The sequence below is a fragment of the Bacillus rossius genome, chromosome 18 (genome assembly GCF_032445375.1).
Source record: "Bacillus rossius redtenbacheri isolate Brsri chromosome 18, Brsri_v3, whole genome shotgun sequence".
In the NCBI taxonomy this organism is placed as follows: domain Eukaryota; kingdom Metazoa; phylum Arthropoda; class Insecta; order Phasmatodea; family Bacillidae; genus Bacillus; species Bacillus rossius.
This window is the reverse complement of record NC_086345.1, coordinates 27447451-27464515: the sequence shown is the minus strand read 5'-3', so window position 1 is coordinate 27464515 and position 17065 is coordinate 27447451. Positions and strand designations below refer to the sequence as shown.

Genomic DNA, 17065 nt, shown 5'->3' with positions numbered 1-17065 from the left:
TTTGATAAGGAAAAACTTATCTTAGTGAAGGCAGAAATTATACATAAGGAGATCTAATAAATATTGTCTGATGGTAAATTTTGGGTGGGAAATTCCAGGCGCCAGATGATGTGCTATTGGTTCATGCATAAACTCACAGAGTGCTGGGTCTCTTGGCGATTGCAGGGTCATAAAGTAAACACATAGTAGTAAAAGAAATAATACATGGGGTCAGACAAACATACCTCGGGATGTTAATTCCCCCGCCCCAACCCCCCAAAAAAAGTAAACTACCTATTTAAAAATAAGAGATGTTTATGTTAGAGTTAATTTATTTAATAAACTACACTTTTCTTAAATGGATCTGGTCTACCTCCATGGAACCGGGGCTCGTCGTGATATTTTTCCTGTTGTGCTGGTGAATGAAACCTGAACATTGCCACGAATGACGCTATTATGTTAACCTACTGTCCTGTCTGAGCGACCTGTGTGATGCTGCTCCTGCCATGGTGCAATAAAATTGTCCAACACCAAGGCTGGAGTCTAAAGACCTCACATTTCGGTTAAAGTTCAGCACAGGGGTGCACTGTGACGACAACCTCGTGAGGGATATGCAGTGAAAGAGCTCTAAGGCGGGAAACCAGTAAACTTGAGCTCTGGCAAATCTCCGAAGTCAGGACGAAGGATGATACATAGTTGGGTGACAAAACTGTCGCAATTACGAATAATAGGTTAAGTGGAAGTCATCTGAACACCACCGAGGGGCTAGCAGATGTGCAGAGAAAGAAGCAGTTTTACAAGGAATTACTATTGTTGTGATGGTTGCTGCGAGATAATGGTGATGGGATCCGCTGAACATCATCCGTCTACCCCCAGTGAACTTTTAGACTCGACTGACTTTACCCCTTCGAAATACTCGCCAGTAGGGGTCGATTTCTTCTCCATTATGGTTTCAGTATGGATGTTTTTTTTTAACTTACCTTGTCATTTTCTTGATTAAATGTGTATAGTTATCACATTATTGGAACAGTTGAAGTTTGAAAATAAAGTAAAGAATTAATTAATCCTGGGGTTACTATATATCAACCACTTTTTCACTTTCAAGTAAATAGCATCAATAGTTTTTTAGTTAAATAATTTCGTACAAACAGATAAAAGGAAACTTTTACAATAGATTTAGTTTAGGTATCTATAACAGGAAAAAATAGGAAATTATTCTGGGATTACAGACAAACACTTCGGGATTCTTTATTTGTATTGATTTTATTAATTTTTTTTATTTTCTTATTTTTACACTTTGCAAACACCTAACACATCGTGAGCACATGAGGTGAATGGGAAGTCATTTTCTCAGAGAACTGGATTCACAATTTAAAAAAAAATAACAGTAATGGTATGTTGGTAGTGTTCTTGGGAGAGAGGCTGTGTGCATAGGAGGGAAATTAATATATTGCGCAACAGCAAATGATTCGAGAGTTAGATGCATTTTGACATTTTTTTTTTTTTAAACATAACTTGAGAAATGTTTAACTTGATCAATCATACTGTGGTAGGAAAACATTTTCGACTATTGAAATTAAATTACTACAATTAGGGACTTAAAAAGAGGTCACTAGCTGTAAATGTAAAGAAAAGAATAATTTAAAAAAGATTTTGTGCCAAGAAGTATTAGCTAACCATATTACATAACCCAAATAAAATATATGTTGAAATACTGTGTAACTACTGGACAGATAGATGCCAAGAGGCAATCATTATGTAGTTAAAATAGTTATTTACCAACACTATCTATCGGTGTCAGATACATCGCAAAATTTCATTGGTTTAAATAAACAGATTTAAAATGTGAACTGATTTTATACAGGTGGTGTGTATAGATGTGTGAATGGTCCGTTATGCACTTGCTTATTATTATTTTTTAAATTGTGAACCAGGCCTTACAATCCCAACCTCTGCAGAAGCTACACCGACCCCCTCCCCAACCATCTGAAAGGAAGCGGTACTACGTGCTCTCGAAGCCCAGGTATGTGTAGATGCCATCCCAAAGTGCCATTCTTTCTTTGCTGAAATCTTCTTCGAGAGATGGTGTGTCATTTATACTGAGGTAGTATCGGTGCTCTGGAGTTGAATATTTCCAAGTCACTTCGTTGTCGATGCTCGGATTACTGCAAAGATAAAAAAAAAAAAGAAGTACCTAATATTTGAAAGACGGCCAAACCACGGATGGACGAATACTTAAAGGAGTCGATGTGTGCAATTTTCGGCCTTGCTACGGGACCCACCTGGTAAGGTACCTATGTTGTTGTGATAATGAACAGTGGCAGATACAGGAATTATTTTTCTGGGAGAAAAGGGATTTTGAAGAAAGAAATAGGAAAGAGCTATATTTTGAACATACATTTTAAAAAAAAACTTACATTATTATTGACACAATTGACACAAACACACTAGCATAGCAGTACCTATAAGCCATAAGTGATGCGGCTTCTAACACAGTAATAGATATGTATACTGTCATTCTGATATATTTCTCATCATTTCAATAGTCTACCAACACAAACAATTAGGTCTGATTAACTCATGTATACGGAGGCAGAACATAGTGAAAACTAAAACAGAAAACTCATTCAGAATATGTCATGGTTTACTGCTACAAATTTATCATATTTTGTAAGCTTCAAAATATTCCTCTAGAGTTGTATAAATTCTAACAACATTAGAGTTATTTTTAAACTGCAAACATTAGAGCTTTCAACATTTTGAGAGCAATGATTTGACGTAAAACTTGAAAATTTTGGATCCACACTTCCATGCATCAATTTTTAGAGTCGTAACATAAAGAACAAAAGGTTCACTTTAGTGAATCATGAAGGTTTTGTAAAATAATGTACACCAACCTCACAGTCATCCTCACTGTTACAAATCAACGCTGGACTTCTGATAAATTTTTTAAATGTTTGCTGATATGCTCACCCCGTTTTGGCGAAGTTCGCATACATTGTGACCATCGTGTTTATAACTGCCAAGTCCGTAGAGTTGGCTTGCAGGCTGCTGTGTTCTGGTCGGTAGAACAGGTAAAACAGTTCGTCACCATGAGCTACTCCTGGAACACAGAGAATTTTTTTTTTTAAAACAAACACATCTTAAAAGTCTGAGTGCCTGTTTGAAATTGGAGCGTGTGAAACGAAAATAGGGCAGATTTTGAAAAGCGACGAAGTATAATCCGGGCTTAGTATATTCGAGTTGCGTACATAAATAGGTAGGGTAAAGGTTTATAAACCGTGTAAAGGTCAATGCGAGCGATATGCACGTTTGTCGAACGTTCGCTTCCGGGTGACTCATCTATTCTGAGAGCAGATGGTGGATCCACATGTTAACGAATTAGAATCAAATAAAAAATATTTTATGCAGAGCAATGTGGATTATTTAAACCACTTTTGAAAGGTTTTCAAAATTTTTGCAACAAATATAACAACATTGAGACGAAATTACAAGGAAGAGAGTACGGGCAAAAATAAAAATGTCGCACCTATGGCGAATTCATAAAATCGGAATCGCAATAAACGACGATAAGAAGTGACAGGTTGTGATGATTCCAAAAAAAAAAAAAAAACTGTCACTCACTGGTGTCGAACGGACCAGACACTGCAGGAAGAGAAAGAAAGATGAGATCAACTTCCCAGTTACACCACAGCTCTTCCTCATTGATTTATTTTTTCTTCAATTTAGTAAAGGGAAGGAAGGCAGCTACCCTCGGCTTCAGCCAGACCCTGGATATGCCCTTGGGCCCATTTCCCCTATAACCCCCCATTAACAAAAATATTGACGTAAGACTGATTGTCTGAAACTAAATAAACATATGTTTGTTTATCTAACTACTTCAAGATATAATGCTTTTAAAAAAATGTGTAAATGTTAGCTGCAGAGACTGCTCCAGCGGTAGGCCCAGGCCTACGCCACATTTTCAAAACTGAAAATTGGAAACAAGACATTTAATGAAAATACACTATTCATTTTAACATTAGGTTTATTTTGAAAACTATAAGAAAAGTAAATCGTCTACCCTTCTGAGAAGGGTAGTTTTCAATGAAATTAAACTATTATATTCGCCTGCAGATTTGTAACTTTTGACATTAATGTACGATATTTGATATTTATAGTAACATTAATCTTCTATTAACACAAGTTTAATCATAACAATTAATTTTGTGAACTTTATAGGTATTAAAGTGTATTTTGTTGACATGTCATTTATTAGTTTTTTTTAATATTTGTAATGATAAATTTATTATAAATATTGAACTTTGGAGAGAAATAAAACAAACCCACAGAAAGCCACAAAACTATCCATTCAGCATTTGAATTTAAAAAATTCTCCGGACCCCTGCTGTGGGGGCCAGACTCTTTGGTACAGCCCGGACTCCCAAAACCATGCATACGCCCCTGTGGTACAGTTCGGGTCTACCCAAAAATAAATCCTCGAGCCGCCTTGAACAGGATGTGAGGTTGCTACCTTGCACAGTTGGGTGGCGTCCAGCCGCGTTCTTGCCGTCATACACGAACTGGTAGTTGAAGACATTGGCTACTCTGTGCGCCACCGAGTGGTTCACCACATAATGACAGCCGTAAGCGTACATGGCGTCTGTCTGCAGCTGCGGAACAACATAGCACCCTCATTGGTACCCGCAACCTGGCCTGCCAAAGCAGCAGTGCCAAATCAAGATTCATATTGACATGGTGGAGAACAATCCAATACAAAAACCTTGTCACAACGTTGTGCCAAAATTTTACTCAAAATTAGAAATGTTAATCTAATGTTTAGAAATATTGATGAAACATGATTACAATTTTCTATCCAAGTCAATATTTCCATGTCCTTCAAAGTGGCTAGGCAACATTAGCTGGTTAGCTGTCGGTGCAAATCGAAAACAAAATATACCCCAACGCAGCTGGGAATCAAACCCGGTACCTCTGACAAACCAGCCAAAAATTCTGACCACAGAATCAAACAGTCGTTTACGACACAGAATTATTTGTTTGTAAAAAATGAATGAATGAACGATCTTAAAATTATGTCGACATCACACAGTCACACATAGAGGTTTAGACGACCAGGCTGACCAATTGGCAGTGGTGGTCCTAGCCTCTTTTGTTTAGTAACATTTTGGAAAGGGTCCTTACTGGAAAATGCCTGTTCGTAACAATTTGTGATTTCAAGTGTTTACAGTTTTAGTTACAAGACTCGTACATTTGTGGAATAGGGCCCTGGAATATGGTGCACTGTGTTGAATGCAAGTTTAGAGTAAAATCACAATCATGGCGACGACAAAGTCGGGGACGCCTTACGTCTATATAATTATGCGCGGTCTCCGTAGATACGTTCCTGTTCTGGAAGTAGAACTGGCGCAGTTGCGCCGCTATCTTCTTGGACTGCTCGCTGCCTCTCTTCAGTCCCATGTTCAGGGGAAGAACCCTCTCGAAGTCTTTGTCAACCTCGGCCAGGCACGTCGGATCGTGGCACACTGCAAACATCGGGAACAATGTTGACGCGTTAGCCGTTCTCTTGTTCAGAGTCAACTAAGAAAATACCATACAGCTCTGATCAGATGAGGCGGTTTGGCTGATACAAGCAAGTTGCCTGGTCGACTCTCGAATAATTGACTGCCGTGTCAAAACTCTTTTGGGTTGGGGGGGGGGGGGGGGGGGCTGGTGTCACACCAGGCAATTTGTGGAATAAACTTCTCTTCCCGACGGGAGGCCAGTGCGATGTTAGAACTCTAGGTAGCAGAAGCACTTCTTGTGCTTTGCTCTCCTGCGAGAAGAGAAGCAAAAAAAAAAAAGAGCAAACTCAATCGAAGAAAAGTGAGGGTTCATCCATTGTTACGAAATCGGGAAAATGGCAATTTTTTTTCTCACCAAGCTTGACTCCTTTCGATTTTATCGCCGTATCCCCCTACCTGAAATGCCAAATCGTGAGACAAATGTGAATATCAAACAGCACAATAATTCCGTGGAAGGAATTTAGTCATGAAAAAATTATAACACCACAGACTAACCCAGTGGGCTAACAAGGAAACAGTTTCAAAAAGAACAATTTATTGCAGACAGATAACAAACCTGGACAATGCTAAAAAATACGAAAGCTACAATGAAGATGAATAGATATTATGGGCAACTCACGACAACGATAACACCGACGAACACTTTAGGTTTCCTTTCAAAAACAGTTTTGTCCATCTGTTTAACATCATCTTATTTATACTTGTTTTATGTGAGTGTGTTTTTTTATTTCATATTTTGCATTTATTAATTTTCTCCCATTACAAACAGTGCAAATCTGCAATGGTGTATGTGCAAGAAATTGTACTGAGTCATGTAGTTTCGACTCATAACAAAAATAATATAGGTGAGGATGGTGTATGCCTCTGTTGATAAATCCACATTGAACTAGGAAATGCACAGTCAGGGCACTGCTAGTACTACTGGAGTAATCAGTGGAAATGTATTCAGTACCTAGGTAGGCTAAAATGCCTTCGTCCTTGTTGGTGCCGGTGATGTAAGGAATCCTCTTGAACTGCCCCTTCTTCGTCATCTCCCACGGCGAGGCCGCCAGGAAAATCTCCTCGCCCTTCACAGGGTACTCGATGGTGGGTATGAATGCTTTTGTCATTGTTCTCTTCAATTCCTGCGTAAAGGAAACAAGTCATAGCTCTCTTTAACACCTAAATTTATCCGAATAGAGGGTTTTGAAAGGTTGCAGGGAAAGTTAAAAAAAAAAATCAATTTTTTTCGGTGAACATATATTCATAAAAGCACCCATGCAAGGATACAAGCACGAAGAGCAGAGTGTAAGTTTGAATTTCGCGCCCAAATGCCGGTGCGAGCCATCACAGTGCGACCCGGGCGTGGAAGGGGGAACCTCAGCGGGGACTCCCGGCATCGGCCAGGTGCGCTTGCGAGCTCACACCATCTGTTAATCCTTCAGTGCGCTCCTGTGTAGTTTACGAATACTATCATGAATAAGGTTAGCATGTAAATAAATTACAATTATTTTAAGAAACTAAAGGCCTCCAGCAGATTAAAACAAGATGACCGCCATGATGTCATACTGGCTGACATAAAATTTTTCTTGGAATTAGTGGTGGGAGTTCAGTCTTCAGGTGGTTTCCATGGAGGAAGGATTCATTGCCAATTTAAATGAAATGACCTCGCCGAGTTCGAACCGAGGACTCCATGATGTTTTATTTAAAAAATTTGATTTTTTTTTTAATTTTAAATTTTTTCCCGATTTTCTAGCGAGAAAATTGCGGATTTTCAAGATGGCAGCCATGACGAAAAGTGCAACATTTCTAGAATCCAAGATGGTGACCAGAAACAAAAAGTGCAATGATGACATAATTTTTAAAATGACAGAAAATTCTAGAATCCAATATGGTTGAAAACAAAATGGCGACTGAGGCCATTGTCATAGGTCAAGCTCCTCAAATATGGCCACCATGTTGAAACAATCCAAGATGGTAATTGGCTCCTCCTGGCATGGATTCGCTTAGCACGTAAATATATTACAATTTTTAACAGCAGTGCGATTACTTTTAAGAAATCCACTGTGTTCGAACTAAAATTTATAACAAAAATATGATTGTATTGAAACAACAATTAACATAATAATTGGAAACAAATATGCAGAATAGTTTTCCATTTAAAATGAAATTTGTACACACCAGTAATGGTTGACTATTATGTTCGTATCTTAGGTCTCCTTGTGGGTCTAACTGAGTGAAGCACGAAACCGGAAAAAACCTTAGTAGATTACCTTCCATAAAATAAATAAAGCTATCGATCTTCTGCGCACTGAACGCACTCAATCATGGATTTGATGGCACACCTCCTGAGATAGTGTCTCGTCCTGCGACGCCACCAGCAGCTCCGCGGTGCAGTTCCTGAGGAAGTCGACGAGCCGCTGTCCGTCGGCGGTCTCCAGGCCGAGGATCTTGCCCAGGCGCAGGGCGCGCTGCCTGGTGGAGTTGAAGAAGGCTGTGGGGTTCATGGCAGCACCGCTGTCCGAGATGGCTCGCTGGAACAACCCTGCGGCCGCAGGACGAGAGACCGTCCGCGCTCACTCGTGCAAGCCTGTTTATGCGGGGAGGGGGAAGGGGAATGGAAAACCCCTCACCCTCCTCGGCATACAACACCAGGAGTTGTGGAAACACTGATGGCAGCAGGCCGCGACAAGCACACTCACCATCGGACAGCGGGGACAGCATGTGGTGGTGCACCGACGACCCGCCGGCACTCTCTCCGAACAGAGTCACCACGTCGGGGTCACCGCCGAAGCGGGCGATGTTGGCCTTCACCCAGCGCAGGGCCGCCACCTGGTCCTTCAGCCCGGCGTTGCCCGGCGCGTCGGTCCCCTCCAGGCTCAGGAACCCTGCGAATCACAACCTCGGCTTCCTCTGGGCACTGTCGTCACTTACAAACACACCACATAGAGTCGTCACAGTTATAAGTTGTGTGTCTCTAGGTTATGTGTTTCTAGTTATGACAGTTCTAAGTTATGTGTTTCTAGGTTATGACAGTTCTAACTCATGACAGTTCTAAGTTATGTGTTGTTTTCAAGAATTCTAAGTTCTCACAGTTCTAAGTTATGACTTTCTAAGTTGTGTGTGTTTCTGTGTTATGACATCAGGGAAATATACATTTGGAACATAAGATCCGATTCAAGACGAGGACCGTTTGTTTACAACTGTATCAGCTGTACCTACCTGTATTGGAGGTTAAATTGGAGAAAAATGTCATATCATTACATTCGTTTATGAGGATTCGTTTTGGACTTTTAATATCTACTTTTCTTCAGAACGGTCTTCTACAGTCGTTAATAAAAGCAGGCTAAAAATCTGGTACACATTTAAACAAAGGTCCGCCAGTTGATACACATATAAAGGTCTGCCAGCTGATACACACCTCAACAAAAGTCCACCAGCTGAAACATGTATTAACAAAGGTTCGACAGCTGATACACAAATGAACAAGGGTCCGCCAGAAAATAAAACGAGGGGAAAACGGCTTCACGCGTGGAGGCTAATGCCCCATATGTGTCCTCTCCTAACGTGTGGTCCAGCGTCCCGTGGCCTCCGCCGCTCACCCAGCACCCCGAGCCGGTAGCTGATGCTGACGAACACCAGGCCCCTCTGCAGGAAGTAGTCGGGTCTGCTGTAGCTCAGCGAGCTGGTGCCGGTCTGGTAGGCTCCTCCGTGTACCCACACCAGCACCGGCCGCAGGGTGGCGTTGCTCGGGTCCCCGGGCAACTGGCGGGGCGGGGGCAGATAGGCACAGGTGTTAGTTGCGGCTCTACTAACCTCATGGACCAACGAAACCAATATATATATATATTACGTGTAACATTTTTACTCTCGGTTTACGGCATTTCTTAGGGGTAATTTCGTTAATGGAGTGTAAGTCGCATGGAACATAAATGTGTCACAACATCTGTGGCGGATATCGGGCACCAAAGTTCACAAAGTTAAAGTGAATGTCAACAAGGCGGGCTGTATTTTAACATAATTCCTTGTATAACTTCAGGTCCACAGCTAGGTGTTTAATGGTTGTTTTTTTTTTTTTCAGGTCTTTTTTCGATTTTATCAGTGCTGTTTCGTTATATGGTTGAACATTTCTATCTGCAAAAGTCGACGTAGCTGTTCCGGCAACGAATTCCTCGCGGCGGGTGCGGAAACTACTTGTGATTCTCGTCAATAAATGTAGTTGTAAGCATTATAAGTGTATTTGCAACATGAAAACACGTGAATTTGCTCATTACCGACATTCTATATTACACATCACTGGTGAGTGCTGAAAGACTCACATTTTTCATAACCAGAGAGGGCAAACCTACAGTTCACTGTCCCACAATAAGTCCTCAATCATTATCTGAAGTTCGTCGCTCGCTTTGCGGCAGGAATTTAAAAAAAAACCATACACTTTAACCACTTTAAAATATTTTAAATTTCGATTACATAACATAACCAATATTCTGTTCCATTTCTCAAAATTTGTCTTACCAAAAGCTGTATACCGAGAGCTAAGTTGTCACAAATTAAAAATTATTTGTTGTAATTGGATTACCTCGGGAGTGATGACGTTCAGGTACAAACAGTCCTCGGCCCCTGCTCCGTTCTGGAGACACATGGGTCCTTCTTTCGTCGCGTCTCGGACGCCATTCCACGACTCGGGAGCGCGAGGTCCCTGCAAGGAAAAACCATAGCCAGGGCCGTCACTCTATAAGGCGCGGAGCATGGATTGGTTGCTACTGTGGGCCAATCAGAGGCTTCTTTCTTCCTGGTTGGCTGATTTTAGTTCGCCAATAGAACATGGGTTTCTGTGATTGGTCGGGACTGCTGGCCAGTACGGAGTAAAACTGTAGATTTGTTTAAAAATACACTTTATAAATATATATGCCTACACCTGCTCCATATTAGAACACTGTGTATATTTAAAACAATTCTTGATACGTACGCACTGCACTTTTGCACATTTTGTAATGAAAAAAAATTCAAGAATGTAAAATAAGAAGAAAAACATGAACCTACAGCTTGAATCAGCTGATGTCGAACAGATGGACCCAACGATGAAACTAAACAGACTTACCTGAAGTTGAATGTACATTGTTTTTGTTATTCCAGCATACTTCCAGACTTATCTGAATTTGAATGTGCATTGTATTTGCTGTTCCTGCAAAGAGCTAAATCTAAACTGTACAAGTTAAAGAAGATGCACAAGTTTGCAGAGAGCCAAATAGCTGAGCTCGAATAGTTACCTTGAAACGAAGCGATCCCAACGGAGGTTTGGCGAATGGAACGCCCAGGAAGCTGTACTGCTTTTGTCCGGTGACTGTTGAAATTTCAATCTTTCCCTTCAGAGTGCCTTGAGCAATCTTGACTGTAGCTGTGTCCCGTGGCTGAAACATTAAAACATATCACTTCTCATGGGGCGCTGTCATAACTTTAAAAAAAGTTGAAATTGTTAAGTTATGTCATTTATGTTGTGTTTTTATAAGATACGGTGATTCTATTATGTGTCGGTTTTACGAGTTTAAAGTTATGGCAGTTATAACTGCCTAGCACTCTGAAACGACTGATAAAGGAGTCAGTGTCAGTAGTGTAGTTTGGTAGGTCCGAAGACAGGGTTTATGGCGTGCCTGCGGATAAGCCACCAAATTGAATTATGTCGGCATTATTTCAAAGAATTCTACGTTAAATTTCGGGTCGGAGTTTAGTGTTACACGAGACCACATGAATGAGCACGTTACCGAGGTTAGATGTTATAGATCTTTGGCGAGAACTAAAAGACTCGCTCGCATTTATTGCTCTTTTTCTTTACCTGTTCTTGCAGGAACGCGAAGGCCAGCAGGTGCACAAACACTGCAACTCCGAATCTGAACATGGCGTCTCGAACAGCAGAGTGACTGCTCAGGAATACATGACCACCTGAAACCCTACAGAACATTTATAATGCAACAAAATCATTGAACTTTACTCCCGTTATCACGAACCTAAATGATAACAATGAAAATTTAGTCATATGCTGAAACTCAAGGTTAACCAAAACTTACCACCCGGTACCTTGAAGTGGTCGATAAACACATCTTATCTGTATCACTCCTGTCAACTCTCTCTTCGACGTTGCGAGAGAGAGAGAGAGAGAGATAGAGAGAGAGAGAGAGAGAGAGAGAGAGAGAGAGATAGAGAGAGTGTGTGCAGTGCTGATTTATTGGAGTGTTTATTGCTCATTTTTGATGGGTTGATAAAAGCGAGATTTCATTCATGTTTCTGGTGTTTTGTAATCATGGTTTGAAAGGAAGTACCATGGGACAGCATAAATGTTTTCCTTACCATTTGTTGAAACTTCCCTATAAACTTGTTGAAATATGAAATTTTAGTGACATTTAATAATAACAATCACACATAGACTAGAAATAACATGATAATACAATTCTTATATTATCTACTTAAATTTTAAAGCTTATATAACCTACAAATTATTTTTTTTTCAAGATGGCGATGTAGCTTTAACTCGAAGTACATACACGAGAAGTACCTACACAGATTCGTTTACTCGCGTTACTTGCAAACTTCGCTTCTATTTCTGAGTCATTGTCATGTCGTTTCCAGAGACAAGAAGCTATTTCAGGCGAATTCTGACATGGCTTAAGGGAGCCGTCTGGTCGGGGTGTATCTTTGTTTGTGAGGCGGGATGATAAGAGCGACGTTCGCTGGTATTTCTAAAGCGATGTCGCCTCTAAGCGCAAGGCTCTGGACTGGCGCGCAGTCTTCTCGTCGTGCATGGGAAACTGATAGATCTGAGCGGTGACCATAACATTATATATAAGGCGGAGAAATGATGGTGAAGGTGTAATGCAAGTCCCTTTAGTGCCCCCAAGAATCTGTACCGTTTTTTTTCACACGTAATAATTACTCTTTGCCATTTTTACTGTTCTAAAAATTCAGTTTAAAAACTTAATCCGAAATCAACAGTACTTTTCGGCCCTCAGCGAATTCTTAAATGCTTTTCGTAAACAGACCTCACTCGGATATCTTGAATGGTTTCGAAATCGCGTAGTTTTAAAAGTTTGATTTTTTTTCTTCTTCTGGTAGTTTATGTTTCCGCACATCTGGGTGATTGTAACTAAAATGTAATGTTAAATTGGTGAAGCCAGCGTAATTTAAAATACTCTTAAATTGGAGAAGGTGTGATTTTCCGCAATTATTATTGTTATTTTTTTAATTCAACCCGCTAAGTCGCACGAGCGCGCACAAACTTCGGATATGTACGGGACTGTTCGGGGGTCAATGAATCTTCGGCTTCCTGAACGGGCAGCTAGCGAGAGTCCTACTGACCTTGAAAGCGACGCACGTCATTCAGGGCCGCCAACCGACGAGGCAGTTGGAAACTAAAGGCCCTGCCACTCTGTCTAATTTCCGTTTCCAACACCTTCCAATATGTTCTGCCAAATAAAGTTGGCCGGTTCAGACGTCACCGAAAAAGGTCACTAGCGCATAGATACCCTTGTTTGTGTGACAAAATGGATCACATGAGTTACCACCAAATATCTTGCATGCAGAACGGGTTCTAAAATATAGTGGACGTTGGATACTATCTGCCAATCAAAATCGTGAAATAAACTAAAAATGAATGGGAAGGGGGGTAATATATTTCACCTTCCCTCACTTCCGCAAGCCTCGATTTCTTTCTTCACAGTTTTTTTCAGACTTCGTTGTTCAGTGACCAATAGCAAAACAAGCCTGGCTATGAGCGCGGTGGTCGCTAAGGGCGCTAATGGCTCGCGCATCACACATCTCTTCGCCTCTAACGGCGTACAGGGTTACGCGCCTGTGTGGGACTTTGCGCGGGTATTGGAACACCCCCCCCCCCCCCCCTTTTTTTAAAAGCTTCTTCCACTGTCCAGCAAACACACGTCATGGAAGCGACCACGGAACGAAACCTGTGCAGACAAGTGCAGCGACTCTTCAAATGCTATTTGTTATTCGGCGTCGGAAAATTTTGATAAATCCTTTGCGGTTTGTAAACGGCGCGTCAAAAACCTGCAGCTCTGCTAGGCAACTTGCCCACACGCGGCTAGTGAGTTTCCCGACATAATCGAGGGTTTATTTAAAGAAGATTAAAATAAAATAAAAAAGATAAAAGTACTCACTGCAGTATTCGGAAATAATCACGCGAAAGTTCTTGACGAACACAGGACCGCCGTCCACCGCCGAGAACATTACGAAGCCAACACGGTGTTCCTTGCCTCTCGCTCGCTCTCTCTCTCTCTCTCTCTCTCTCTGTCCTTCACCTCTACCAGGTCATTTCACACACACACACACACACACTCACTCTCTCTCTGTCTCTGTCTCTCAGCCTGTGCTGGTTGTTTCCGTGAAGACGAGAAGCAACAAAAGCAGACACTGCTGGAAACAAACAAATGGGGGAGTCCTTGGTGGCATGGCGCCCCCATTTAACCCTGCATAAGTTTCGTATTTTCTCCTAATCCCTAATCACAGTTCACCAAACTTACCAAAGATATTATTTTACTGCAGTGCTATAAGATAATAGGACAAAATAAAACGTACTAAATATTACAATACAAAACGTACTAAAACTGTGCTAGAATTTTTTTTCCCTCCCTCTCTCTTGAACCGGAAACACGCAAACTATCCCGTCAAAGTTTAAGGAGTTTTTAGAAAGAGGAGGGAGGGGGAGAGTGCCTTTCTAAGAAAATATTCTTGAAGAATGTTTACAGCAGGGTTAGATTTTGAATTATATCTCATGAACTCTGCTACAGCAAAGATTTGCAATGATGTAAAAAGAATTTTAACAATTAATCATGATCAAAAGCGAAATTATTTTTTATCAAAAAAATATCGTACAATGTCTTTTTTTAATGGTAAAAGGGTGTTTTTATTTAGATATTTAACATACATATAAATGTAAGCATTGATAGAGTAGGGGGAAGACATATTTTAACCCTTACGTTTACTTAAGGGGCTACCCCCTACTTATTCATTGTGCCACGGCCATTGTTTAAATCAAATAATACGTTAACCGACCCAAGGGGAAACAAATTTCCCTTCCTTTAATACTGTTATCATTAACTTCGAATTTGATTCTCTTACCCTTGCTAGTTATGCGATATCGCAAGCACTTTCATTCGATGATTTGTGAACTTTCATTAAAAATGTTTTGGATCTAAATGTGTTCTGAAAAGTTACATTTCTCGAATTTAACCAAGTATCTTAGGCAAAACTGATAATTATCATATCTGAGAAGAAAAAAAAATGTGAGCTAGTCTTTCAGTAGCTACTCACGAGAGATATGTAACATATAACCTCGATAACGAGCAAAGATAGAGATCTCATGTTGCAAAGACCCTTATAATACGAAACTCCGTCTAGAAATTTAACGTAGAATTCTTAAAAATAATGCCGAGCGTGATAAATATACGCAAATTGTGTTTTAAACTGCATTTCTGGACGCGAATCACACGTAGTTTCCACACCTGCCGCTAGAATTCGCTGCCGGAATAGCCACGTCGTCTATCAAATCATTCGATTTACATAGCGAAACGTTAAACTATATAATGAAACAGCTCTAATGAAAGGGAAAATGACTTGAAAAAAATACGAAACCTCTGCTTTGGACTTGATTTTCGATAAGGAATTTTATTGAAATACTTCCCATCTCGATAAAAATCATTAAAAAGTTATTATTACTGCAAAGTTTTCTCTTTGACTGTTTAAACTTTGGTTCTGGCATCTGCTACAGATGGCCACACAGTGGTTGCTACACATTTATGTTCCTTGACTTCTATCGCATTCACATCACTCCCACCAAATACCGTAAACCGAGAGCTAAGATGTTACACATCAAAAGGTAAGTTCTCCTCCCATGTCCATTTTGAAAAGTCTAATCACAACCAGGATCTTAAACGAGCGTAGTAAATTTTAATGTCCATTCCAATTTCCATATCATGAAAATTACACTTCTCAACACTCAATTTGCACAGTATTGATATAATCACGCAATGACAATATAAAAATAGTTACCTATGGAAAATATAGTTTGCTTTGACAAAAATAAAGAAAAAAAAACTACATGAAAATCTATTGTAAAATGACTGAGAATAAAATTTTTAACTTATCAAGCAACCAATAAACAAATACCATATACTGAATTATTTTCAATTGTTGTTTTAATAACACAATTAAGTAAATATAACAATATTTTTGCACCTTCAAGTCATGAAGTTTAATTAATCGTTATAATCAAAGGCTGTAACAATTAAACTGGAAATGGAATAATAATAATAATAACAATAATAATAACATTAATATTTACTTATTTCAGCACTTTGAAATTTTCTTTTTCTTCAGTGGGTATTTTTTTCTTGGAATTCAACTTAATTCTTTCTTTTTTAAGATAAAAAAAAGGGAGAGAGAGAGAGAGAGAGAGAGAGAGAGAGAGAATTCAAACTGTGCAAACAATAATATACATTATAAAAAGGATAACATAATTTATTTAAAACAAATTTTTTTTAATAGTTTGTGAAGATTTGTTACATCATCGACTTCGCTCGTTCTACTCCCTCCAGACATTTATTTTTTTAAAAATATTTATATAATTTATATGAATTGTTATGTTTATTTACTTCTGATGATATTCAGCGAAAAAAAGCAAAAAAAAAAAAATAAATAAAAGAGAATAATGAATAATAGTATTTATTTTTCAGTTATCTAAACTTTTATTCTTTTACAATTTTTCTCCCAAATATATTTACAGATGAGTCGAAAAATATTGTTTTTTTAAATTCGATAACATTCGAACAAAAAATTCGATATAAAATTATTGACATTAAAACATCGATATCATAATTTCGATATTTTATACATTCAATATCGATATTTACTATATATCGATATACATTGACCTACCCTTCCGAAATAGAACATTAATCCTAGGAATTTTGATCAAAGCGATTTTAATGCTGAAACTCGAAAAATGGGCAGTACATTCATTTCTACATCAAACTGGTGTTTTTATTTAGCTTCTCGTTATGTTTTTAATTATGCGATAGACCATAACATTTAATTAAAATTCTCAAATAATTTTGTTCATAGTAACTGTCCAAGCTCATCTCGCATTTCGCGCCAAGGAAGTACTAGAGTATTGCTAAGAAACTAAGTTCAGAATAATTAATTTATTACAAATTAAAATAAAAATCTATGTTAGTAATATATATTTAAAAATAAAAGGGTCTTCTCAAATGTGTGTTTGTAATTGATAAACTTAAGAATTTTTAGAACTAACATTACCGCTGATGAGGACATAAAAAAGTAATACTGTGACTTTCCATTTAATTATTTACTCAGTGGCCATTAAAATGGGCAGAATGCAGTCACGTTATATTAATGTACTACGGTCTCCAAAAGAGTGCTGCAGATAAATTGATTCTGGCTGATGGATATGTATCGGTAGCCATGTGTGGTATATATAAAGTTGTATGGTTGGTGAACATTCTGTGGTGTGATATATGCAA

General features: G+C 39.2%; 1 protein-coding gene across 1 annotated transcript; it reads right to left on the bottom strand.

The window, feature by feature from the left end:
- Window positions 1-1226: 1226 nt before the first annotated feature.
- Window positions 1227-13807, bottom strand: LOC134541104 (esterase FE4-like). The gene is made up of 12 exons (XM_063384270.1): window positions 13685-13807; window positions 11353-11467; window positions 10790-10930; window positions 10099-10218; window positions 9122-9284; window positions 8222-8407; window positions 7865-8064; window positions 6493-6664; window positions 5326-5501; window positions 4493-4631; window positions 2953-3082; window positions 1227-2144 (listed from the first exon to the last, which is right to left on the bottom strand). The coding sequence occupies exons 2-12, from the start codon at window positions 11413-11415 to the stop codon at window positions 1982-1984; spliced, it is 1653 nt and encodes a 550-aa protein (XP_063240340.1). The 5' UTR covers window positions 11416-11467; window positions 13685-13807; the 3' UTR covers window positions 1227-1981.
- Window positions 13808-17065: the final 3258 nt, after the last annotated feature.

Coding starts and splice junctions, on each gene's coding strand:
- LOC134541104 (XM_063384270.1), bottom strand. CDS start 11,415: ATGTTCAGATTCGGAGTTGCAGTGTTTGTGCACCTGCTGGCCTTCGCG. Junction 8,408..9,121: donor CTACCGGCTCGGGGTGCTGG/GTGAGCGGCGGA, acceptor TGTGATTCGCAG/GGTTCCTGAGCCTGGAGGGG. Junction 4,632..5,325: donor CCGCGCATAATTATATAGAC/GTAAGGCGTCCC, acceptor GTTGTTCCGCAG/CTGCAGACAGACGCCATGTA.